The sequence below is a fragment of the Pseudorasbora parva genome, chromosome 3 (genome assembly GCF_024679245.1).
Source record: "Pseudorasbora parva isolate DD20220531a chromosome 3, ASM2467924v1, whole genome shotgun sequence".
Classification (NCBI taxonomy): Eukaryota; Metazoa; Chordata; class Actinopteri; order Cypriniformes; family Gobionidae; genus Pseudorasbora; species Pseudorasbora parva.
Window position 1 is genome coordinate 30,390,277 of NC_090174.1, and position 23,493 is coordinate 30,413,769.

General features: G+C 38.4%; 1 protein-coding gene across 2 annotated transcripts in view; it reads left to right on the forward strand.

Annotated features, from left to right (window-relative positions):
• pdzd2 (PDZ domain containing 2) overlaps positions 1-23,493 on the forward strand; it is a 92,703-nt gene that overhangs the window by 62,929 nt on the left and 6,281 nt on the right. For both annotated transcript variants that reach the window (XM_067438403.1, XM_067438404.1), the window contains 16 exons: positions 1,050-1,182; positions 1,504-1,674; positions 6,683-6,782; positions 7,078-7,226; positions 8,847-8,966; positions 9,230-9,344; positions 9,506-9,579; positions 9,771-9,987; positions 11,098-11,215; positions 12,627-12,759; positions 15,184-15,256; positions 16,116-16,219; positions 16,695-16,869; positions 16,960-17,822; positions 18,154-18,298; positions 20,446-23,200. In XM_067438403.1, the coding sequence (XP_067294504.1) occupies positions 1,050-1,182; positions 1,504-1,674; positions 6,683-6,782; positions 7,078-7,226; positions 8,847-8,966; positions 9,230-9,344; positions 9,506-9,579; positions 9,771-9,987; positions 11,098-11,215; positions 12,627-12,759; positions 15,184-15,256; positions 16,116-16,219; positions 16,695-16,869; positions 16,960-17,822; positions 18,154-18,298; positions 20,446-23,200 (5,445 nt within the window). The remainder of the gene's footprint in view (positions 1-1,049; positions 1,183-1,503; positions 1,675-6,682; positions 6,783-7,077; positions 7,227-8,846; positions 8,967-9,229; positions 9,345-9,505; positions 9,580-9,770; positions 9,988-11,097; positions 11,216-12,626; positions 12,760-15,183; positions 15,257-16,115; positions 16,220-16,694; positions 16,870-16,959; positions 17,823-18,153; positions 18,299-20,445; positions 23,201-23,493) is intronic.

Sequence of the window (23,493 nt, forward strand, 5' to 3'; positions counted from 1 at the left end):
TCAGATTTTGTCCATTGAACTAACTTACCTGAAGTGCTCACGTGCTGTAGGCTATTGGACATGGTGGTGCATTAGAGGTAGAAAATTATCTAAATATACAAGCTCTCTCTCATGCGTGTGGATGACCTGATAACCACTATTAAAAAAGTAAGCTGCATTTCAGCAATCTCCATTTGAGATGTAGTGTCTTTCAGTCGTTCTGTGTTTAGTCACAACTCACAAGCTGCTTGTGCTGTTTGCTATTGTGTTTGCTGAATAACTGCACTTGTGTGAGCTACTGAAATGAGCCAATCAGAGCAGAGCTCAACATTATTATTCATGACCCTTCCAAATAAGGCAAAAACAGACCATTTCATTCTAGGGACAATTTCTTGAGTTGTAAATGGACCTGTAAAACCATATCTGGACAATCTTTGCCCTTAAATAAGTCACATACCCTCTGTAGATATCAGAGAACAGTTTAACATATTGTTTCAACTCATTCTAGAGCAGATTCATTAGAGCAGTGTTTCCCCTCAAACATTTTACCTACAATATCTAGTTTGAATAGTTTGTATATTTTTGCAATTTATTATGTGCATATATATATATATATATATATATATATATATATATATATATATATATATATATATATATATATATATATATATATATATATAGCTGTAATTTATTTTTACTTCAGTTTTAGTAATTTTAGTGGTTCAGTTAATAGTTATTTAATTTTCATTTAATATTTATATATTTTTAAGCTTTATTTCAGTAATTTTTTTAAACATTTTTTAGTCAACAATAACAACAGACCTCAGTTTGAAAACCCCTGCCCTTTCATAAGGAATCCTCACAGGTTGTCATGATCTCTGCTTGACACTGTTTGCAAGCTACTGTCATATAGAAACCACTTATAGTGATCCAATCAATGCCGGATTAACTTTGATTAACATCCAATCAACCTTTCACTTTAATAGCTGCAACATGACATCAGGAATGCATGCTGCTTGTTTTTTTATATATAAGGGGATGTCCTGATCCAGCTTTTTATATTTCAGAGATGGGCGTCTGAAGGCAGGTGATGAGTTACTTATGATAAACGGTCACTCCCTTGTTGGACTCTCACACCAGGAGGCTGTAGCCATCCTACGCTCCACTGCTGGACTCGTGCAGCTGGTGGTGGCCAGCAGGGTGAGTTTGAGTTTGCAAACAAATCTGCCTCATACTATTTGCATATTAATGTATGTATACTACTGTATATCAAGTGTGTGTCACTGTACAGGGAAGTGTCTTCACACAAAAACCATAAGCTGTTTTTGACGTGGTGTTCATATAAACTGTGTCAGCCATTCAAGCACATAAAGATGTCACTGGCAGATGCTTGTAGCAGCTAAAAAATTGAAGAGTGAAGCACTGATGGGCTCGGCTTTCTGAGATAAAGTTAAAAATACTCGCAGGAAGCTCAACGACACACAACATGCTCTCTCCAGCTGCTCTTCCTTTCTTTCCCAGGATGAATCCGAAGTGGACTTCCACAAGTACCCGTCCACCAGCTTGCCCGACCTAGTGAGCACGTGCTCTGGTCCGGACGCCTCTCCCTCCCCTGGAGAGGAGAAGGAGAACATGGAGCCGGACATGGAGGACGTGAGGGCCAGCAGCCTCTCACTGCCCACCCAGGACTTGGTACGTACGCTTGCTGCCTATCAGCCTGATTATCTGCCACTTTCATCTGGTGCTGCCTCAGCTGCCCCTAGAACAGACTGTTTTCTGTTTTTGGTAGAAGCGAGTGTTTATGATTAAGTTTGCTTTGTGGATAAATGTAAATCTGTTTGTTAGTGTGAGTTTGTGTAGTTGTTCTCCACTAAACTTTCACTGCTGCCTTCTTGATGTCTTTGATAAAATGTGAAACGCACTTCCACGAGTTGTCCGATAAGAATATTTTTCAGGAAAATTGAAATACACACAGCATGTTGGTGATTAAAATACAGCTTTTCCTTTTAAGGACAGCACAGTTGCTTTATCTGTTTGCTTCTTTTATCAGTGTGCCAGGGCCCCATTTATGTTCCTAAAGGGTTTATCTGTTGTTTTGCCAGAAAAATATTAGTGCCACTGCTTACCAAGCAGCCATTTGTTTGTTTCATCACAGATAACAAATTATTCATTTGTTCTGCGCAAGCAGGCATGCGTCAAATCACTAATGCCACACAGCGTTAATGTTTAATCATACAAAATGAGACATTGCAATGTTTTTTTGATTAGTGATGACAACACAGCTAATGCCGGCCATTAACCATTTCAATGAAACACTGACAGGACCACACAACTCAATGTGTTAGGATTAAACTCTTGTGCGGCTGTTTTGGAGAGCAGCGCTCATGATGCTCTGGTTGAGATGTTCTGCGGTGCAGAGTAAAGTGGGTCATCCACCACCGCCCCCCACTGCTTCTATACTGCATACACGTTCTTGCTTTCGGGATAAAAAAAATTAAAAAGAGCAACTGTCCCGCCTGCTGTCTAATTACATTAGCATTCCACGGCTCCTGCTGAAGATAGCCACGAATCTGGGGCAGGAAAGCTGGGATATGTTTTACTGTAGAAGAGAGAACTTTTGGCAGATGTTATTTTGTGATCTTTTAGTGCCTATCAATAATTTACTCGCATAACAATGTATAGGTTTAAAAACAACACAGTAACATACTGTATATAGTTCCATTCATAGCACTAAATGTACGTGGTTTGATGCATGGATGTATGGATGGATGTATGGATGGATGGATGGATGTATGGATGGATGGATGGATGGATGGATGGATGGATGGATGGATGGATGGATGGATGGACATGTATAGATGGGGAGATAGATAGATATAATTAATGTGTATAGATTTAAAACGGCTTGGCCTGCTAGATCCTCTGCCAGATACTTTTACTGTTTAATACGTTTGAGAGGTGGTGCTTTCCTCAGTGCATAACTTACATTTCACAGGTATAATCTATGTAAATGAAAGTCATGCAAATATTACCATTTTGCTGTCAGGAGTAGATGAGCCTTAACTTAAGACTCCACTTAACTTCACAAACTCAGTTTTTCAAGCACCACCACAGTGCACTTGTGCCAAACAGAAGGGGTGAAATAGTTCTGACTAAAACATACATTTTGCTAAATTATTTGTTCAATTCCAATTCAATTCAATTCAATGTGTATTTTTATGATAGCAGTAACTGTAACGTACAGCATGGCCTCCTAATCATCCCTATATATATATATATATATATATATATACGCCCACCACACCCCAGCTTATGGGGATATATATATCTTCTTCACTCAGTCTCCTCTCCACCAAAAGCTGGTGTGCGGTGGGCGTTCTGACACAATATGGCTGCCGTTGCATCATCCAAGTGGATTCTGCACATTGGTGATGCAGATTCCTCCTTCCATATGTAAAGCTCTTTGAGTACCCAGAAAAGTGCTATATAAATGTAACAAATTACTTATTAAAGCGACTCATATGGGATAATCATATGTAGGCTAATATAATTACTAGGCTAGATATTTGTTCCTCTTACCAGTTAACATTTAGTCTGTAACATTTTTTTTTTTTTACATTTCATTTTTAGTTTATTAATTTTAACTTCTGCTTTAAAAAATAGTTGTTTTTGCTTTCATTGCATTTAATTTGAACCTTGTTTGTTGACAACATTGGAAAGGATATGAAATATTTTTATCTAAAAATGAAAAAAATCATATCTGTGTATTTTTGGGATTTTTTGTCCATATTGCCCAGCCCTACTGAGAATCTTTGTGTCGCTAGACAAAGACCATCTTAGCCTAGTTAAACATCAATAGGATTCGCTTCACCATTGCAAAGATGAACACTTGTAAATAAAGGCTTATGGGACATGATGAGCTTTAAGGAGCCCGTAGCTTCCTCTCCTCCTCATCCTGTGTTCTCTAGTCTCTAGTGAGCTGTTCTTTCCCTCCAGGCTTTATTCTCTAATGAATGACAGAGTGGGAGCTCTTAGAGAGTGATGGGGACTGAAGGAGGAATAAACAGTTTGGTTGTTTGCTCGTTTTCATTTCCCATGATTTATTGACCTGGTACTTATCAGAAGGACTTGCTGTCATGTGCTGTGTTTGTTTTTATTATAACTTTCTTTGCAGATGTTATTTTTTATAGTTTCTACTTAGTTTGTTTATTACAGGAATCACATTGGAAAATGTAGAAGAAAATTTCCAGACCTGGAAAAGCCATAGGAAATTCTGATTGTGAAAATTACAGAAACTACAACATCTGCACTAAAACAAAGTACTGTTTTGTCACGGTGTGACTACAAAAAAGACACTTTTTTTGGGGAAGTAAATGACAAATTTAAACTTTTTTTTTTTCATTTTTTTTAAATAACAATGTGCCTCATTTATGTTCAGTAACATGCTGACTGATCGAGTAGAATATGCATAAATGGAATACTCCTTTCATCTTTTGCAGGATTGTGTTAGAGCTCAGCAGCATTCACACATGTATGGCTTTTACTCATAGATGTTGGTTGCAGAACAATGATGCATCAGTGATCAGCAGATTATTTCCCCCTCAGTATGGACTGCTTTTAAAGTATTTCACCAGCTACAAATGGCTTTTTGTGAATGTAATCTTGATAAAAATCCTTATTTCATTGGTCTAAAAGTGTGAGTCCCCTATCGTTAAGTTATTAAGTAGAAAATAAAATGGGGGTGTAATTAGGCCAATTAATTTTTCAGTTTGCCATATGTTTGCTTTCCCCTTTCAGTCTTCCTTTCCAAATCCAAACACCTGTCCAAACTGTTCTCACACTCCCTTTCAGCACCCTGCCATAGCAGAAGGGTGTGATGAGTGTTTTCTGTTAACCAGTAGTGTCCAGTGCTGACAGTGTTGGGTGTGTCTTCAGATCTGTTCTGAAGTGTCAGGCTCAGTGGTTTTGATGAGACAAAGGGAAAGGGAAATACATTTTCAACAAAATAGGCAAGGGAAAGATCTGGAAAAAGAACGCAGCTGTGACTGTCACGCCGAGTCCTGTGAGGCACAGAGGTGTGGGGTTTGAGGAAGCCCACGGGCTCACCTGCAACAGTGTAGCCTAGCTCGTTCATGCAGGAGACAGATCTCATTTCTGACAACGGAGGGAAGGGCTTCCTGTCTGCATACCTGAAAAGAGAGCAGTGGATCTTACCCTACATGTTGCTGTTTAAACTTGTTTCAGGACATGGAAGCTGTGTGTCAAATAAATATATATATATATATATATATATATATATATATATATAGATAGATAGATAGATAGATAGATAGATAGATAGATAGATAGATAGATAGATAGATAGATAGATAGATAGATAGATAGATAGATAGATAGATAGATAGATAGATAGATAGATAGATAGATAGATAGATAGATAGAGATGCAAGGAGGTGCAGTATTAAAGTGGTGCAATAACACAAGAGGTTTCCACAAGAGGCCATTGACATATATTGCAAAAAAAATAAATGCACTAAAAATATTTAACCTTGTATCAGTGTTATGCAGGTTTTTGTTCCTGGGCCAAATATCTGCAGCCGTAGCTAACAAAGATTTCTGCACTGTATAATTGGAGCACCGTATAATAACAAAGTTGACTATATAATTGGAGTTAATTAACATAATGACTTAATTGCATTTTATGTTTATAGTTATTAATGATCATTTAAGCATTCCTTTTGAATTTAAACCCAGAATTTTCTACTGCAAAGTGCTTTGACTAGTCAAGTTAACACCTTATTGAGAAAGAAAATTGTCTCATGCTAATTAAAAAAACACATGAATTATTATTAGGTTTGCACATGTTGGGCTGCCAAAACATCAATGTGCACTACCATTCAAAAGTTGGGGGTTTGTAAAATCTTTAGATCTTTAGAAAATAGTCTCTTATACTCATTAAGGCTAAAAACAGTAATATTTTAAAATGGTATTACAATTTTCTATTTTCATACATTTTAAAATGTAATGTATTCCTGTGATAACAAAACTGAATTTACACCGTCATTACTTCTGTCTTCAGTCACATGATCCTTCAGAAATCATTCTGATATGCTGAGTGGATGCTCAAGAAGATTTATTTTTATTATCAATGTTGATGTTACTACTTGCTACGTAGTGTTTTTGTGGAAACCGTGTTGCATTTTTTAAAATTAGGATCCATTGAATAGAAAGTTTAATGGTGTAGGAAGCTTGTTTGTTTGTTTAAATTAAACTTTGCAGAAACTACAAGCAGAAATCCAAAACAGTGTGTGGTAAATTAATATAATTTAATATGTTTTGAAATTAGTTTTTGCAAAGTTGTACTGTTTCGTTTAGACATCTATTTATTCATCCTGTATCATTTGAGAAAGCATGTGGAAGTCTCCCTGAATACATTGGCTTCCATGTACACATGAGATTTGATCTCTCTCTGTGAAAATAAGAAAGCATTCACCAGCATGAGTGTGCAACATTCCCTGCAGTCCTGCATAGGGATGGACATTCAAACGTTAATTTTTTTGAGGATATGTCACAGGAAACTGAGGAATGTTCACTCCATTTGCTTTCTCCAATGTTTCTCATTCAGAGCCATTCTGATGACTTCTGTGTCTGTCTCTGTTCAAGGCATGTTCCCTAATTCCTTCTGCCTCCTTTCTTTCAGTTTACAGATCTTGACAGACTGGAGGAACGTGGCAGGATTGAGAGTCCCAAGGGATGTTGCCGAAGCCCCACACCGATGAAGTTCCGTAGCAGATCCCAAGGTCAAACATGTCCGGTTGTTTCAAGTCTCAACACTGCTGAGCATGAAAAATTGTAATGAGATTTAACTGTATTGGATTATGGCCAAGGGTGGATCCACCAATTCTAATTTCTTTATGATCGATTCTGAGTACCAGATCAGAGTGTACTGAAAGTGTTCACTTAGATTTGAATTATGTTTATCAGCAGAGACATTCAGTCATGGAGATCACGTCATGGTCTCTCCCTCTATAAAGGAAAATGACTGAATGAAGTGTGTGGTATTTCAAGTTAATATCATGATGTCGTTATGATCAGGTGGAGGGAGCCGTCTGGAGTCTGTGGGCGAAGATGATGAGCTTATCGTGGAAAACGGTGATACAGGAAGTGACGTGGCAGAAAAGCCGGCGCGAGGAGGACGTAAACATTCCCTCCCACAGCAGCTGGATACAGTTGGAATCCGACAGGTTGTTGCAGCATTCAGCTCATTCATTTTGATTTACTGCCTTAATCAATCTGTTGTTCTTGGAATCCTGGTATGCCTTACAGTCTTTGGTACATAGTTCCAGTTCCATGCTCTATGATGGCCCAAAACAAAAAGTATGATGTGGCACATCCACTTCAATTACAGCTCACCTAGTCTTTACATGTGGGTGGAAGGTTTCCCTTAGCGGTGCTAATTACAATGCATGTGAAAAATAATATGAAAGATGTGTGAATAATACGGTACTTTAAACCTTACCTCAGAGCTTAATTTTTTTGTTAACTTAGTACTTGGCAGTCTTTGCTTTTGCACAAGTAAGGGATGATGTACATTTTTATTTTTCATAAATTTTTGCAAAATAAGCCCTAATAGGATGATCAGATATATCATCATTATATTGTAAAATATAAATAAATATATAAATAAATATAAATATATATTTATATATATCCTCAATGTGAAGGGAAAAAAACAATTTAGTGTGGTTATTAAAAAGTATAATATTCACAGAATTCCTCTTTTGACCAATCAGAATAAATTATTCCAGAGATCCTAAATATAGTATCCACCTTATTCCTTATGACGCTTTTTGCGAATTACATGTGAGTAACTTATGTTAAGCTGTAAACAGTGCATTTTTTTAACAGGGCACAATGAGATGACATTATTCTTCTCACCCTTCAACCATCCAACATTATAAGGACATTTAAAAGTGTAAAAGTATCAATAAGGTACTTACAAAAGACCATGAATAAACCCAAAAGCACAATTCTTTCCACAGCAATAATGAACGAGTTAAATATCACTGTAGTAATATATATCTGTATTATGTAACATAAGTTGCCTTAATTAAAAATGTTAACTTTAGCATTGCGTGATACTGTTTCTAAGTGATTTCTGTCAGTTTGAATTTGAATTTGAGATTCTTTGATTCTTTGTGGATTCCATTGTATTATTAATGGGTTATATCATAAATTAAATCTGGAGAGCAGACCACAAATGTGCAGTATATGTTATCCTTTTTCATACTGTTACAGCGGAATGCAAATGGAAAAAAAATGAAATAATCATGAGGAAAAGAATGCAGCAACTGAAAAGAGCTCTAGCCATAGATTTTCTTGTTATAACATGTTATAACACGTTAAAATACCAAGCGTTACGTTATTCTCATGACATCAAGGACAATTGACAGCTCGTTCAGTCAAACTGATGGGTAAGCTTTATTTGTAGGGCAACCTTATGATGTGAAATTATTCGTGTCTGTCTTTTTGAATGGATGTTCCCCAAACTGGCAATGCTATCCATAATTCAAAACGCAGTAGGCTCGTCAGCAATAAGGTGGATAGTATATTTAACCATAGCCTGTTTATTTGTTTGTTTTTCTTTACAAAAACAGCATCGCAATATCATTTACATTTATTTTCTCTTAGCTGCGGTTGCTTTTATCCAAAGTGACTTACAAGTGAGAAAAAAAGCTTTACAAAGCATTTCATGAGAATGACTGACAATAGCTGCTTATTTTCTCACAGTTTAACACAATAAAACTAAAGCTTATTCTATCATCTCATTGTTTATTCATAACCTCTTTTATCATCCTCTTTAGGAATATCAAATCGTGAAGAAATCAGCTCGTTCCCTGAGCACTGTTCAAGTGGAATCTCCATGGCGACTGGCACAGCCATCCATAATCTCCAACATTGTCCTGATGAAAGGACAGGGCAAGGTGAGGCAGGCCCTGCACCCAGGACAATACATGCTGTCACCCTGAGCGTTCACATATATACCATTTTACATATAAACTGCTTTGATCTTGTTGGTCTTTATTTATTTAGGGGTGATTCACTCTGATTTGAATTGTAATGAACGGGATATTGAGGTGGACAATGAAACCTCTGTGCAAGGACCATTTCATATACCAAATACTAGATCACCACCTGTAGTATTGTAAATTCAGGCTCATAGAGATGTGTCTGTGAATGTGTCTAGGGTCTCGGCTTCAGTATTGTCGGCGGACAGGATTCAGCCCGGGGGAGGATGGGTATATTCGTCAAGACCATTTTCTCAAATGGAGCAGCTGCAGCAGACGGGAGGCTGAAAGAAGGTAGACGGACACCCCTGATCATGAAACAATAGCTCTAATGGATTTGTAACAATTGTCATCAAAGCAGTTGGAACTCAACCACATGGCATGAGGATTTTCTTTGCCTTTGGCTTTTATCGTGAGGTTTTTCGCTGGTGAACTTTTCTTTCTCCACCTTTTAGGTGATGAAATATTGGAGGTAAATGGAGAGTCTCTCCAAGGCCTTACACACCAGCAGGCCATTCAGACCTTCAAGGTAAACTGCTCAGTCACGCTCAGAAACACCTGCAGCAGTGAATGAATCCCTAGAGAAGAATTAGCTACAGACAGTTAATCTCAAGCCCATTTCTTTGAACTATTTTTATCGTCATTGGAAAAGGGAAATTCCTAGGTGTTAAGGTGTTAATCTCATCCAGCATTAATGGATGGCGTTTTCCTCTTTTTCAGCAACTGAAGAAGGGGGTAGTAACCCTAACAGTGAGGACCCGTCTGAGAAGCCCCAGTCTTACACCCTGTCCCACACCAACACTGCTCAGCAGATCCAGCTCTCCAAACTCAAATGCCAGTGGAGGGACTCCGGTCCCTACTAGCTTTGAAGAAGGGGACTCTCGCAGGGGTCCTGGTCCCAAAGATCGCATTATTATGGAAGTTACATTAAACAAAGGTACAATCATATATTTTTGATGAAAACAAATGCTGCGAGTTGCAGATCTTTCAAAAGTTCTAAAAGTTTGAGGTCAGTAGGGGGGGGGGGGGGGGGTTTCTTCACAAAAAGCATTAAATTTATCAAATTGACAGTAAAGATATTTATATCTATTTCGAATAAATTCAGTTCTTTTGAACTTTATACGCATTAAAACAATCCTGAAAAAAAAGCACAGTTCCACAGAAATATTAAGCAGCACAATAGTTTTCAACTCTGATAATACTAAAAAAATGTTTCTTGAGCAGCACATCATCATATCAGATTGATTTCTGAAGGATCATGTGACACAAGAGTGGAGTAATGATGCTGAAAATTCAGCTTTGCCATTTTAAAATATATGAAAATAGATAACAGCCTTGGTTAATATAAAACATATTTTTTATTTTTTTTACAAAAACAGAAACTGACCCCAGACTTTTGAACAGTAGTGTATATATTTTGTGTGTGTGCTAATTTTGTATTTTTACGTTTTATTTTTCTTTCCGTGCTAGTCTTGAGAAGAAAACTTTAGGTCCATATTAATGTTCAGCTTTGTAATCATAAATAATCAGCTTTGAAATGAATGCAAGACTTGCCATTTGTAATTGAGAAATGTTTTTTTATTCCAAGAAAATGTTATTTTAACATAATTTTTATTCGCATAGACATGCACCTGTGCATCAGGATTAATGTAATGGACTCATAATGTGTCCAAATAAACAATCCTGCAAAAAGGAAAACTCTTATTCTTGGATCATCATTCTAATAAATAGACCCTCCAAGTGGATTTCTCATTACTTAAGTTATCTTATTCATTTCAGGGACACCACATATTTCGCTGACATGAATTATTTTATTGCAGTGCGTAGGAAAATATAAATATTTTAAATGAAAGAGACCAGGCTTGATTTTCTTAAGGTTCAGTGGATAATTTTACCTCAGCTCAGTTTTTGCATCTGAGGAACCCGTAAAACGTTCCCACCTGTTATGTCAGAATATCTTATAAACACTAGAAATAAGTCTGAAAAATTCCTGCATGAAGTGAAATAAAGTATTTGGAAATGTTGTTTTGTGTTGTTTTTGTTTTAGAGCCAGGTGTGGGGCTGGGTATCGGTGCCTGCTGTCTAACACTGGAAAACAGTGCTCCTGGGATCTACATTCACAGCTTGGCGCCAGGTTCTGTTGCCAAAATGGATGGCAGACTCAGGTAGTCTTTTGGTTATATAGTGTTCAGTTCGCACCCAAATCCAAGTCTCATGTACGGTAGCTCAATGGTAAATTAAAATTCATTATTTCTTTTTCAAGTCTGCTTGTCAATGTTTAACACCGGTTAATCAGTGGAAAAATTGACTCAAAGCAAATGTGCCTTTTTAGTTCAGGTACATTTCTAAGAAACGTCAAAATGCTAATTACATTTCTGAGAAAAAATAATAAATTGACTCCTTGGCTAATGCAGTGAAATGTCCTAAATGTTTCTTGTATTTAAGAGTGAATGGTGTTGGTTTGTCTGAGTTAGCAGACACTGGACCCGTTTGAGCAATCATCTTAAATTCTTTGCTTACAGTTAATTAAGGAAGGGAGCGGCAGGAATGAGACCCCACTAGGGAAAACAATCACATAGATCTTCATTTTCCCTACAGAGCCCACGATGTGTCTGTACACGTGTGCAGCAGCATATTCTTTTTTCTAATGTGTAAAACATCCAATAAGTCTCATTTGGGCTTTGCTGTCTGCGTGCTTATAGTTTGTGTGTGTGCGTGTATTCCTGTTTAGATGAAACACCTCACAGACTGAAAAAGAATGTGCAATAAGAGCCAGGAACCCATGAATGGGGGTCTTTATGGCAGGAGATTGTGGTCCTGAATGTTGGATCTAGTTGTGAAAGTGGTTGCAGCTGCCTGAAGGGAAAGATAAGGCTGAAGTACACTTTCAGACATGTCTATTTTTACAACAATTGCAATTGGGTTGACAGTTGACACTTAAAATACCTTTGGACCGCATACATCAATGGTAATTTGCGTTATCATACGGTTTATATTATACTCTTGCTCAATGGTCTTGGACCTTAATATATTTCGAATGTGCTTATTGAATATAAACCTAATAAGTCTCTTAAATCATTAGGTTTGAATCGGCTTAAAATACCTAGGGTTTACTCCAAACATAGTGAGACTGCGTTAAGTTATTATCCCATCCACAACTGGAACCAGCTTCCAGAAATGATCAGATCCCCTGCGGTTCATTCAAGTCCAGACTGAATGCATATATGTTTCATTTGCCAATTTAGGTATGACTTATTTTGTTTTTGAAAAAAGTATATTTGATGATCTATTTGATCCAAAAATACAGTAAAACCTTTAGTGTGAAATATTGTGTGAGTTGTAGTGTGAGTTATTTAAAAGAACTGTTTTCTATTTTAATATAATTTATTCATGTGAGGGTAAAGCTGAATTTTTAATATCATGTCTTCAGTGTCAAATTATTCTGATTTGATGCTTAAGAAACATTTATTATTATTATCAATGTTGAAAAAGTTGTGCTGCTTAATTTTTTGGTGGAAACCACTTTCCTTATCCAATCAATTATAATGGTGGCTATTGTGTGTGTTTATGTATCAGTCGAGGAGACCAGCTTCTGGAGGTGGATTCTGTGAGCCTGAGACATGCTGCGTTGAGTGAAGCGTATGCTATCCTGAGTGAATGTGGACCCGGCCCAGTCAGCCTCATCATCAGCCGACATCCAAACCCTAAAGTAAGAGTCAAACACAGACAGATGTGGATACCATGGTGGGATGATATCTTATTTAGCCTCAAAATAGAAATGACTGTATATACAAACCATTATCTCAACTGAGTTTGCAAAACCATGTAGTTAATAGTTTAGTTCAGAGGGTGCAAATTCTTTAGGATAAATACTCAATTAAAAACAATCTGTAAATAATTTTATGTCAATAGAAATATTAATAACAAAAAGACCCTGTTTTTTAGAACCTGGTTTAATGTATTAATAAATACACCTCATACGTCAGTTTGGTGATGTGGTCACACTCCTTCAGTCACAAGGGCTTCTTCCTCTGCCAGACTGATGCAAGTGGAAATCAAAAGCACCATACACCTGTTAAGCTGTAATTCGCTCCTAGTATGAATCATTGAAGCCCGACGAAAAGTAAACAACATTCCTCTCCCACCTCTGCTCGCGCGACTTGGTGTTCATCCACCTAATGGATCAAGATGTTGAGAAATGTGCGCCGGGGTGGGGTGCAGCGGGAGGTTTTGGTGGTTAGAATATGCTGACTGTTCGCTCAACCTGATAAATGAGAGCCAGCCCGAGCGGAGCAGTGTTAGGACTAGCTTAACGCTTATTGTGTGTGGCACAAGGTCAGAAGCCTTTCTCACAACTGTCATTAATTACTTAACATATTCTGACATATTTTATACACATTTTATGTGTGTCTTTTTTTTAAAATATATCTTCCTGTTGACTGTAAAGGCTCATGACTCAGATTCAGATGAGCTGTAAAAGTGCTCCTTAGGTGGATTTGTTGTTAAAGGGATCCCCTGGTGTTGAGACTTGTATGGCTTAATATAACATAAATGATGTCTCTTACTGAATTATGTAGTAGAAAACCCATTAAAGATCTACGTTATTTTAAAAATCGATTTTATATTTGGACCATGTGCGGCGCCATTTTGTTTGCGTTCTAGGTTGATGACGTAGAATGGTTGAACTCCTCAATCAGCTGGCGTTACCCGTAGCTATTTTTACCACAACGCAACTCGAAAATTGTTTCAGAGTTAAACAAAACCAATGAATTGCTTTGTAATTGTACTTAAAACACACTCAAACATACATGTGCACACAAACTCACCTACACAAGTCACAAACCGATCGGCGGGCGCGCTCACGACAGACTGCTCTGTCTCAATCGAGATGTTGGGCTGCTCAGTCTCCACGACAGGGGCTGAATCTGAAATCGACCCCCTATACCCTTAAATAGGGCATTATTTGAAGGGACGGCCATTTGTAGTGTTGTCCGACACCATAGTGGACATGTTCGAGTGCAGTCATTCAGTCTCACGTTCACCGCAATAACGAGTGTACAGCCGATTTACACACAGCTGTTTGTGACTTGTGTAGGTGAGTTTGTGTGCACATGTATGTTTGAGTGTGTTTTAAGTACAATTACAAAGCAATTCATTGGTTTTGTTTAACTCTGAAACAATTTTCGAGTTGCGTTGTGGTCAAAATAGCTACGGGTAACGCCAGCTGATTGAGGAGTTCAACCATTATACGTCATCAACCTAGAACGCAAACAAAATGGCGCCGCCCATGGTCCAAATATAAAATCGATTTTTTAAATAACGTAGATCTTTCATGGGTTTTCTACCACATAATTCAGTAAGAGACATCATTTATGTTATATTAAGCCATACAAGTCTCAACACCAGGGGATCCCTTTAAAGGCTACCAGGTTTTAAAGCCTGTTTTTGCCATACTCTTTTTTTACACTCAAGATGTATGTTTCTTTTATTATGTTACATTTTATTAGTTTTGTAGAATTGAGAAAGACTTATGAAAGTCAACAATAAAATTCAACTGAAATATATCTGGCAAAACCTGATCTCATCTCGAGTCAGGCATGTCTTTTCTAGCAGATAAAGGCAAATATGGATCTGCCTTAAGCAGAGTGTAGTAGCAAAACATCTGGGCTAAATGGTTTTCATTATTTAATTGTAATCCATATTCTTTAATGTGACATCCCAGAAATGGTATCATACATGTCTCAATGTTGTTGTTGTTGTTTGGATGTCAGAATTCATAATAATTTATTTTATAATCATTGTATTTTTATTATTATTTAAGAGTCTACATTGATTGTAAGGCAATGTTTTCATGGACACAACTAAGTATGGTTACATGAGGTTACAATTAGTACATTTATTTTAATAAAGCAGAATTATGAAGCAGCTTTTAGGCAGTTTATTTTGCTTAAATCACAGTGCCACCTGGTGGTCAGAAAGGTTATTTTTTAATTTGTCTTATGTTAAGGGAAACATCATATTAAGATATTATACTTGGTATTTAATCAAGGCTTAAACTCAGGATATGGCAGATTTTGCATGATCCATAAGATTCATTGACTGAGTATTTTATATTATCGTCTCTCCCCCTTAGGTGTCTGAACAGGAGATGGATGAAGTGATCACTCGCTCCACGCACAGAGATAGTCATTCTTCCCACACACTTGGTAAAGTGCCTTTGTCTGGGTCTGACTGCAGCCACTTTTGATGGTTTTTCTCTGGGATTTAAAACCAACATGGTTTAGTTTATAGCTTTTAGTTTAAAAAATGTACTAGTCATATTCTGAAAAGCTCAGCTTTGGCTTTCATTTGTACTCCATATTAAAGGGTTTAGTTCACCAAAAAAATGAAAATTCTGTCATTAATTACTTACCCTTATGTCATTGGACACCTGTACGAAATTAAGATATTTGTGTTGAAATCTAATGGCTCAGAAAGGCCTTTATTTACACCAATGTCATTTCCTCTCTCAAGAACCATAAAAGGCACTAAGACGTCGTTACAAAGCCCATCTCACTACAGTGGCTCTACAATCTTTTTATGAAGCGACGAAAATCTTAATAAAGACTTATAAAGTGATGGGCCGATTTCAGAACAATGTTTCAAACCGTTATGAATCAGCGTATCGATTCATGATTCGGATCGCCAAAGTCATGTGATTTAAGCAGTTTGGCAGTTTGACATACGATCCGAATCATTAATCGATATGCGTCTTTAGTGCCTTTTATGGGTCTTGAGAGGGGAAATGACATTGGTGTCAATGTAGGCCTTTCTGAGCCATCAGATTAAAAAAAAAATATCTTAATTTGTGTTCCGAAGATGAACGGAGGTCTTATGGGTGTGGAACGACATGAGAGTAAGTAAGTAATGACAGAATTTTAATTTTTGGGTGAACTAACCCTTTAAGGTCTAAATGTTTGTTTATATTTCTGATTCAGGTATAGTCTCTGATTAGTAACTGGAAAAAAATTGATTTTTTTGATACACGGAAATACGACTCATTTTCCTTTGTGCTCTCGTTCGCAGGTCTGCCATCCAAGAGTCCATCTCCCACTGTTAAAGTCAAGCAGGGTGAGGGTAATCCTGCTCTCAGCTGGACCATGAAGAGATTCCTAGAGCCAGCCAGCAGGGTAAACTAGAAGCTTTAGTCTACAGAGGACTCAACTTGTCAGAGATAATAGACTTGAGTTTATCAAATCCATAAAACTTTTCTTTGTTTACCTGAAAATGTGATGGAAATATCTTTGCGTTATATAATAAAATACAAAACCCTTTCAAGCGAAACATTCCACAAAATCACATTTCTTGCTAGATGATTTTATAGATGATAAAACAATATGTATCGTTTATTGTATTAAAATTAAGACCACGCAAAATTTACATCCACCTAAAAATCACCTTGTGTAGAATTGTGTTTGCAATTTAAAAATGGCTCAGAAAAGTGAAGTTGCTTCTGAGAAAAGCATTTTGTATCTAAGGCAGTGACATTCATACATTTTTAAGTTTGATTTAACCATCCAAATACTTTTTGGGGCCATTGGTTGAACAATACTGAATGTTGTCTTCAGAAAGATTTGATTTTGTGTTTTCATCTGACCCCGGCAGCAAGGCTCATTGAGTTCAGAGGCAGAGCTCTCTCAGTATTTCACAGTTCACGATGTACCTAGCCAATCTTCCCTCTCTGAGACCATGGCGATGGGATCCAGTGATGATGACATGCTACACTGTAGCAGGAGCTGTAATACATCCATGGAGGAAACGGCAGCAGCTCAGTCGCATGGTAACACCACTGAATCTAAAGTGTCATGCTGATAAAAAGATCAGTAACAGTTTGTCACTAAAACAAACTTTTTTTTCCCTGTCATAACAGTCTTTCGGAATGGTTCCTGTAGAGGTTCAGATTGTAGTCCCACTACCCCAGAATTTTGTAAAGCTTCTGGTGGGGCTGGTCACATCGTAGACACGGCCCAACAGGCCAGCGTGGGAAGCAGCCCGAGTTCTGTTCGTAGCCCACTTCTCCGTCAGCGCCGGGTCATCTGCTATGAGGATGAGCCCAGTGACGACGAGACCGGTCTTGAAGAAGACAGCGGCCCCTTCCGCCGCCGCCTCCGTGGGGTCTCAGAGGGCGGCCGCCATCACCACCAAGAGGAAGACTCTGGCATTGTAATAGCCACATCATCTCTTGAAGTCGATGATGAAAGCCAGGATAGCAGCGAGAGCCACAGACAGATCGGCAGCGAGCCAGCCACTCCGATCTACGGCAGCTCGCTTGAATCTGAGGAAGGAGCTAGCGGCCCGCCCGGTGCCGAATCTCCCTTCATGCCCATTCGCTGTATGGAGGCAGCCGGAGGAACAAACCTAGGCATAAAAAAAGAGCCCCTTCGTGAAGGGCAGGAGGTTAAACGCTCACCCAAGCTGGAGCACAAAGCCGTGACTCGTGTCAAGAGCATGATGAGCATTGAGTGCCCCAGCCCTCCACAAAAGGCCAAGGGTGAAGAACCACCTTTACTCCCAGCAACCCCTGTCCAGGTTACACACAATAGCACACGGCCGCCCTGCAGGATGCTGCACTGCAAGAAGGGGGAATCCAGTGAGCTAGCAGGGGTCTGCACAATTGAGACAATAGTGCTCCAGCGTAGTGAGACCGAGTCTTTTGGTCTGGATCTGGAGATTAAATCCGCTCCACTCAAGGTGCTGATCACAGGGCTGAGACCAGGAGGTGTTGCAGAAAGGGTTGGTTGGAAATTGTGATGTTTTTTTTAAATATAACGGATGCTAAGAAAGACTGAAGACTTTTTAAAAGAAAAATGACAATTTACTATTGAAATGATCTTATCATTTGGAAAGTAAATGGCATGCATGAGTTTTTATTTATTTATTTATTTATTTTTAATATAACCATTCAATTCTTTATAATTCCCATACCTACTGTTGAGATAATACTTGGTGTCTGGCAGGCGTCCAGATACACACATCCGTTTGTGCTTGGAGGCTTAGATGAAATATCTCTAGAATAAATCTGAGGAACCTATTTCACCCATTTCTTTCCTATCTATTTCTTCAGGAAGCCTCAGGGAAAATGAGCGTTGGTGATGAGATTGTAACAATTGGTGATACCCCTGTGTGTACATCCACCTATCAGGAGATCTGTGACCTTATGCACAACCTGCCAATCACATTGAATTTAGAGATTAAGAAGCCAGTCTCAGGTGAGTTGCCAGCATATCTATCTCTTCCTGGAGTTAACTGATGACAAGTCGATTATAGCTTTGGTGATGGATTTTTCCAATGTATGTTTGCTCATTTAAATGTTCCAAATGAAAAATGATCCCTTTAAAGGGATAGTTTACCCCAAAATGAACTCTCCCATAAGTTGTCCCAAACCCACATGATTTTCTTTTTTAGTGGAACACTATTTTTTCCATGCAATTACATTGAATGGCGACTGATGTTTAACAACTTAACAATGACAGCACCAAAAAAAAAACTGGTCCAATATGATTTCTCATATAAATAAATAACTTCTAATAGTTCACAGGACTTATAGATCGCTTTTATGGTGCATTTACATCCTTGTTGTCTCTGTTCATTGTAGTTGAATATAAATTACTCTTCATAAATTCTTCTGATTTTGTTCTGTTGAAAAAAGAAAGCCATAATGGGTTTGAAACTTCACGAGGGATTTCATTTTTGAATAAACAGCTCCTTAAAACTTCATAACCTCACAAGCTATTTCCCTAAATCTCAAACGTCTTCTGTACACTACTCTGGCAAGCTGTACTCACACAGATCCCAATTTGCATAACCAATAAAAATCAACAAATTAATTTGCTGTCATCAAGAATAGTAGTCAGTTCTGTGTTATGTATAGTGTCATAATGCTCTAGATGGCTAGTTAAAGTATTGTCCATATCCCCTCCTCCCTTGCTGCTGTGGTGCTATAGCAGAATCAAAGCTGATTCCCAATTATATAAATAATATATAACAATTTAGCAGGATAAACAGGATATCTTCTATATCCTTTACAAGAGACCATCAGGGCAGGTAGATTTGCCACTGCAATAAAGAGATCAGTCTGTCTTTTCCCATGCTGCTTTAAAGCGATAGGAGTACTACAGGCCTCCCCTTTCTGGCAGTACCCTTCACCAACTCAAAGGGAACTGCAGACTGCTGGCTATTTGTCAATGGTGACTATTGATTACTTTACTACCGTAGCCACTGTAGATGTGTAGAGTCACAGCGCTAATGCTTCCTATAGGCTGTTAGTCAATTAGTATCTAGATTTGGTGTTATTGCTCTGACTACCACATTAAAATTTAAAATTAAAGAATTAACACATTCATAAAATTACATTTTGGTCAAAACATTCCCTTCTCTTACTTCTTTTGAATATCATCATGCAGAGCAATAGCCTCAAGGAACAAGTTAAATATAGTCAGTGTATTAACGTCATGTGTCTGTCATTGTCTGTCTATACCTGCCGTCATCTTATGTGTATATGATCTGTATATTCATCATATACAGCATATGCTCATATACATTTATGTAAACATGAGCATTTATCAGCTGTGTGTGATATTTAGAAAAACATGCACATGTTTTGAGCACCATAAAGTCTATGTTTTTAAGTTATGTCCAGTGAAATATCTTTCGAGTGCATTAAATATTTCAGGATGTTGCATATTTTACATTTGTCTTTTTAATTTAAAGTTGTGTGCTTCAGGTAAAACTGAATAAAATCTGTGAAAATATGCCTCCAGGATGCCAGTTTTACATCATTGGAAACAATAGAAATATCTCTGCACATTGTCTTTTTCTTTGTATCCCTCCAATCCCTGGGTATGAGTGAGACTCACCTATTTCTCTCAAAGATATTTTTTCACAGTAGTCCAAAGTTTCCCACAGGGTTTGGTTCTGTTTTGCTGGCTTTGAACAGAAGTAATGAACATTGGAATCAGAATAAGTTTTAAATCAGTGAAATACCAGACTATGGAATGAATTGCAAGGGTATTGCTATGGGTTTCTTTTAATGTAATTCTATACACATATTTGAAGGAGACAGGAAAAGGGTTAGTCAGAATATTTTTCCAGTGGAATGTTGATTTATAAAACAGGCAATTTGTAGCTTGTCTTGCTGACCTCAGTGGTGCAGTTATATGGTAGGACTTATCTTGATGTAAATTCATATCCAGTGATTCTCTTTGACTGTTCTGCCAAGGTTTTTAACTGCCTATTATTGATTGGTTGGAATTTGGAATTGTCCCATTATTTGAAAGTTGGAATTGTCATATGTGATGACCTGTGTTGAAAATAATATTTTTGTAATCTCTAAACACATTTTTGTCCACACTTGCAGCTGTAGATCGACTTTCTAGCTTGATTATGTCCACTGGCTGCGAGGGCTCATCTAAATTGGAGGAACCTAGACCTCCAAAGGAAAGGAGTCATATGGATAAAACTTCAGCTGTGGCTCAAGAAAGTCCTCCATCAGAAACAAATGCAAAGCAAGCATTAGCAATCCACAACAACAGCATGCCTGTCACTCATATTGATGATGTAATAGCTGAACTCAACTCATCAGAAAGCACAGAAAAAGATCAAAATGTCTTGGGTTTCACAGACACAATTGCAACAGAAGAGTCCAGTAAAGTAGACGACAGAGAGACTGCAGCGCCATCACAACCAAACCTGGATTCCTCTGCACTAGTTGTGGGGAACAATGCTTGCCATTTGCCTGTAGGAAAGACATTTTTAAATAGTTACTCAAGAAACTTTAGTAATCTGGGAGAGGATGTTGTCCCTCTAGAGAAAGGACATGTAGAGAACCCTGGTATGTACAGTCTGGTGGAGGATAGTGACTCTGAGAGCGATTCTGCAGACAGTGCTGTCAAAATAGTAATGCCTCAAAGCCACTGTGAGGGTCCTCAGGAAACTGACTCAGATGAAGAGGAGGTTGAGCTCTGTTTCAACTCTGTCAGTCAGCCCGCATTCAGCCAATCAGAGGGCAGCGCTCTGCAAGAAAGAAATAGCATTGATAGTAGCCAGACTGTTGAAAAGACAATTGCTAGTATGGAACGCCACAATCCTCTATCTCTCTCAGCGCAAGACAAGGATTCACAAGAGAACAGTCATTCACTCCATAAGTTACCGGACATGCTTTTCCCTCAAGTTTTAGATGATGTTCATTTAAATGGGGATAGTGGACACACTCCCATACAACAAGAGGCAGTGTGTGCATCTCAGAGAATACTAAAAAACTGCAACACTGATGAAAAATGTGAAACCATTTCAAAGCCTGTTGAAATTTGCCAGACACCAACAGGTGTTACTTCCCCTGTTACTCAAAGCAACCATGTTACCCTGAGAAGTCAAGAGAGAACTGCTAAGTTGCTTTCAGATGCATCTAGTTTGTCAGAGAAACTTAACACTGGAAAAGTGCCACTGATCTCGACCTTGTCAGAGCCCAAGGCATCAAATTATACCAGTGGCAAAACTAGTGAGCAAGTCTCCTCTATGCTTGCTCCAAAAGTCAAGGAGAAAGAGACAGTTCATCCCATACAAGACTTGAAATCATCCCTCTCCCAGAACCAGAGTAAACCCACCACTTATTGTGCCAGATCTTTGGGAACTAAAACGCCTAATGACACCCCTGTTTCACCCGTGCTAAAAAGTAGACTCAAAGTTGATGATAAAAAGTCAAACACTTCTTCTAAACTCAAAGGTCTAAGTATTAAAGGTAAATCCAAAGACCAAGAGCAGTCTGTCCCTAGATCGCCCAGGGCAGAAAGTCCTGTGCAGAAAAAAGTTCTCAGCTCCCCAAATCAGTCTCCTAAACTCCACTCTAAAAGAACCACACCAGTTGGTAGCCCTAAATCCACCAGACCTTCTGAGAAGATTAGGGTTTCTTCTTGTAAAACTGTTGAAAGTCAGCAAACTGTGAAGGCAAATCCCACCAACACAACCAAAGAAGAACTTAAGCCTTCCAAGAAGGAGCAAGTCTTTGATCTAAAGGAGCAAGTCTCAAAATCCGAGGTCACTGTTGTCAGCACTCAAAGAACTTTTATTGAGGTACGACTTTCATCCTCTTCAACGTCTACACCTGTGCTCCCACGCAAGGAAGTCATGAATGCAAGTCATTTAAGCTTGGCCTCAGTACCGGTTGATCAAGTTGACCATGAGGAATCAAATTCTGACCCCTCTCTTGAAAGGCACACAGTCCCATTAGAATCAACCAATTCTTCTTCTAGTTTTTCGCAGCATAGTGGTGGTAATAAGGAAAAAGAAACTGCTGAGGAAGTGTATTGCAATGGCCAGGAAGAAAGTCTCCTTAGGAACTCAAATAATAAAGATGCTGCCTCTAGTCTCAAGGCAAGCAGATCCAAACTGTACCTAAGAGGACTAGAACGCAGGAGCTGCTCTACAGACACCAGTGGGTCTCTTGACCCAAACCCCTTCTCTGTGCGACAAAGAATCCAGTCCTTTGAGAATCTGGCCAGCTTTGAACACTCTGTTGTAAAGTGTATAGACATTCCGTTTTATGCTATTAACTCCAAGCCACCTCTAACCCGGAGGTTGTCTGGGTATGCTGGATCTGCTGGCAGTCAGTCCAGTGACAGTCGGTCTTTAAGGAGGAGTTTCAGCTCGTGTGTAGACAATTTAATCTCAACTCCATCTCCAGTATATCCACAGAATTTGTCTTCCAGTTCCACCAACTCTGAATCAACTCCTTCGAACCAAACACCAGAATCTGTTATGAAGGAGAAGGTAAGAAATAAAGCCTCTCAGAACCAGAACATGCCACCAGTGCTACGTTCCCGCAATGCCCGTGCCCATGGAGGCCTGTCACGCTCCAAGTTGAGAGAGATTAGAGCTCTGAGCATGCCTGAATTGGACAAGCTGTGTACTGAGGACTTTACCAGTGACCCTGGAAATGTGATCTTTAAGACGGAGCTGGAAATCCACCCTCGCAGATCCATAGACACAGCATCACAAATCCTGCAGTGCACTATGATGACCAGGGTGAGCAGTGTTGACACTGGGGCTCTTGGTTCAACCAGTAATGGGGAGCAACATGAAAGCCAGGTCTCAGGGCTCTCATGTTGGTCTATAAGGTGAGTGAAGACCTGGTTATAATGTTATGAATGTGTGTAAAGTTGATAGGAGATGGATTACAAGGGTTTACTAGTCCTCAACAAACAACTAGATGTTATCTAGTGGATTTATTTGTTCTTATTTTTTGTGACAGGGTTGTGTATTTCACCACATATAATAATAATTTCAGTGTTGTGTTGTATGACACTGTAATTGATTTCTGCATAAATGTTCCTCATGAAAACCACAATCAATATTTTTAACAACCATTAGTTGATAACATTTTAACACATTCCTGGCTAAGACAAACATT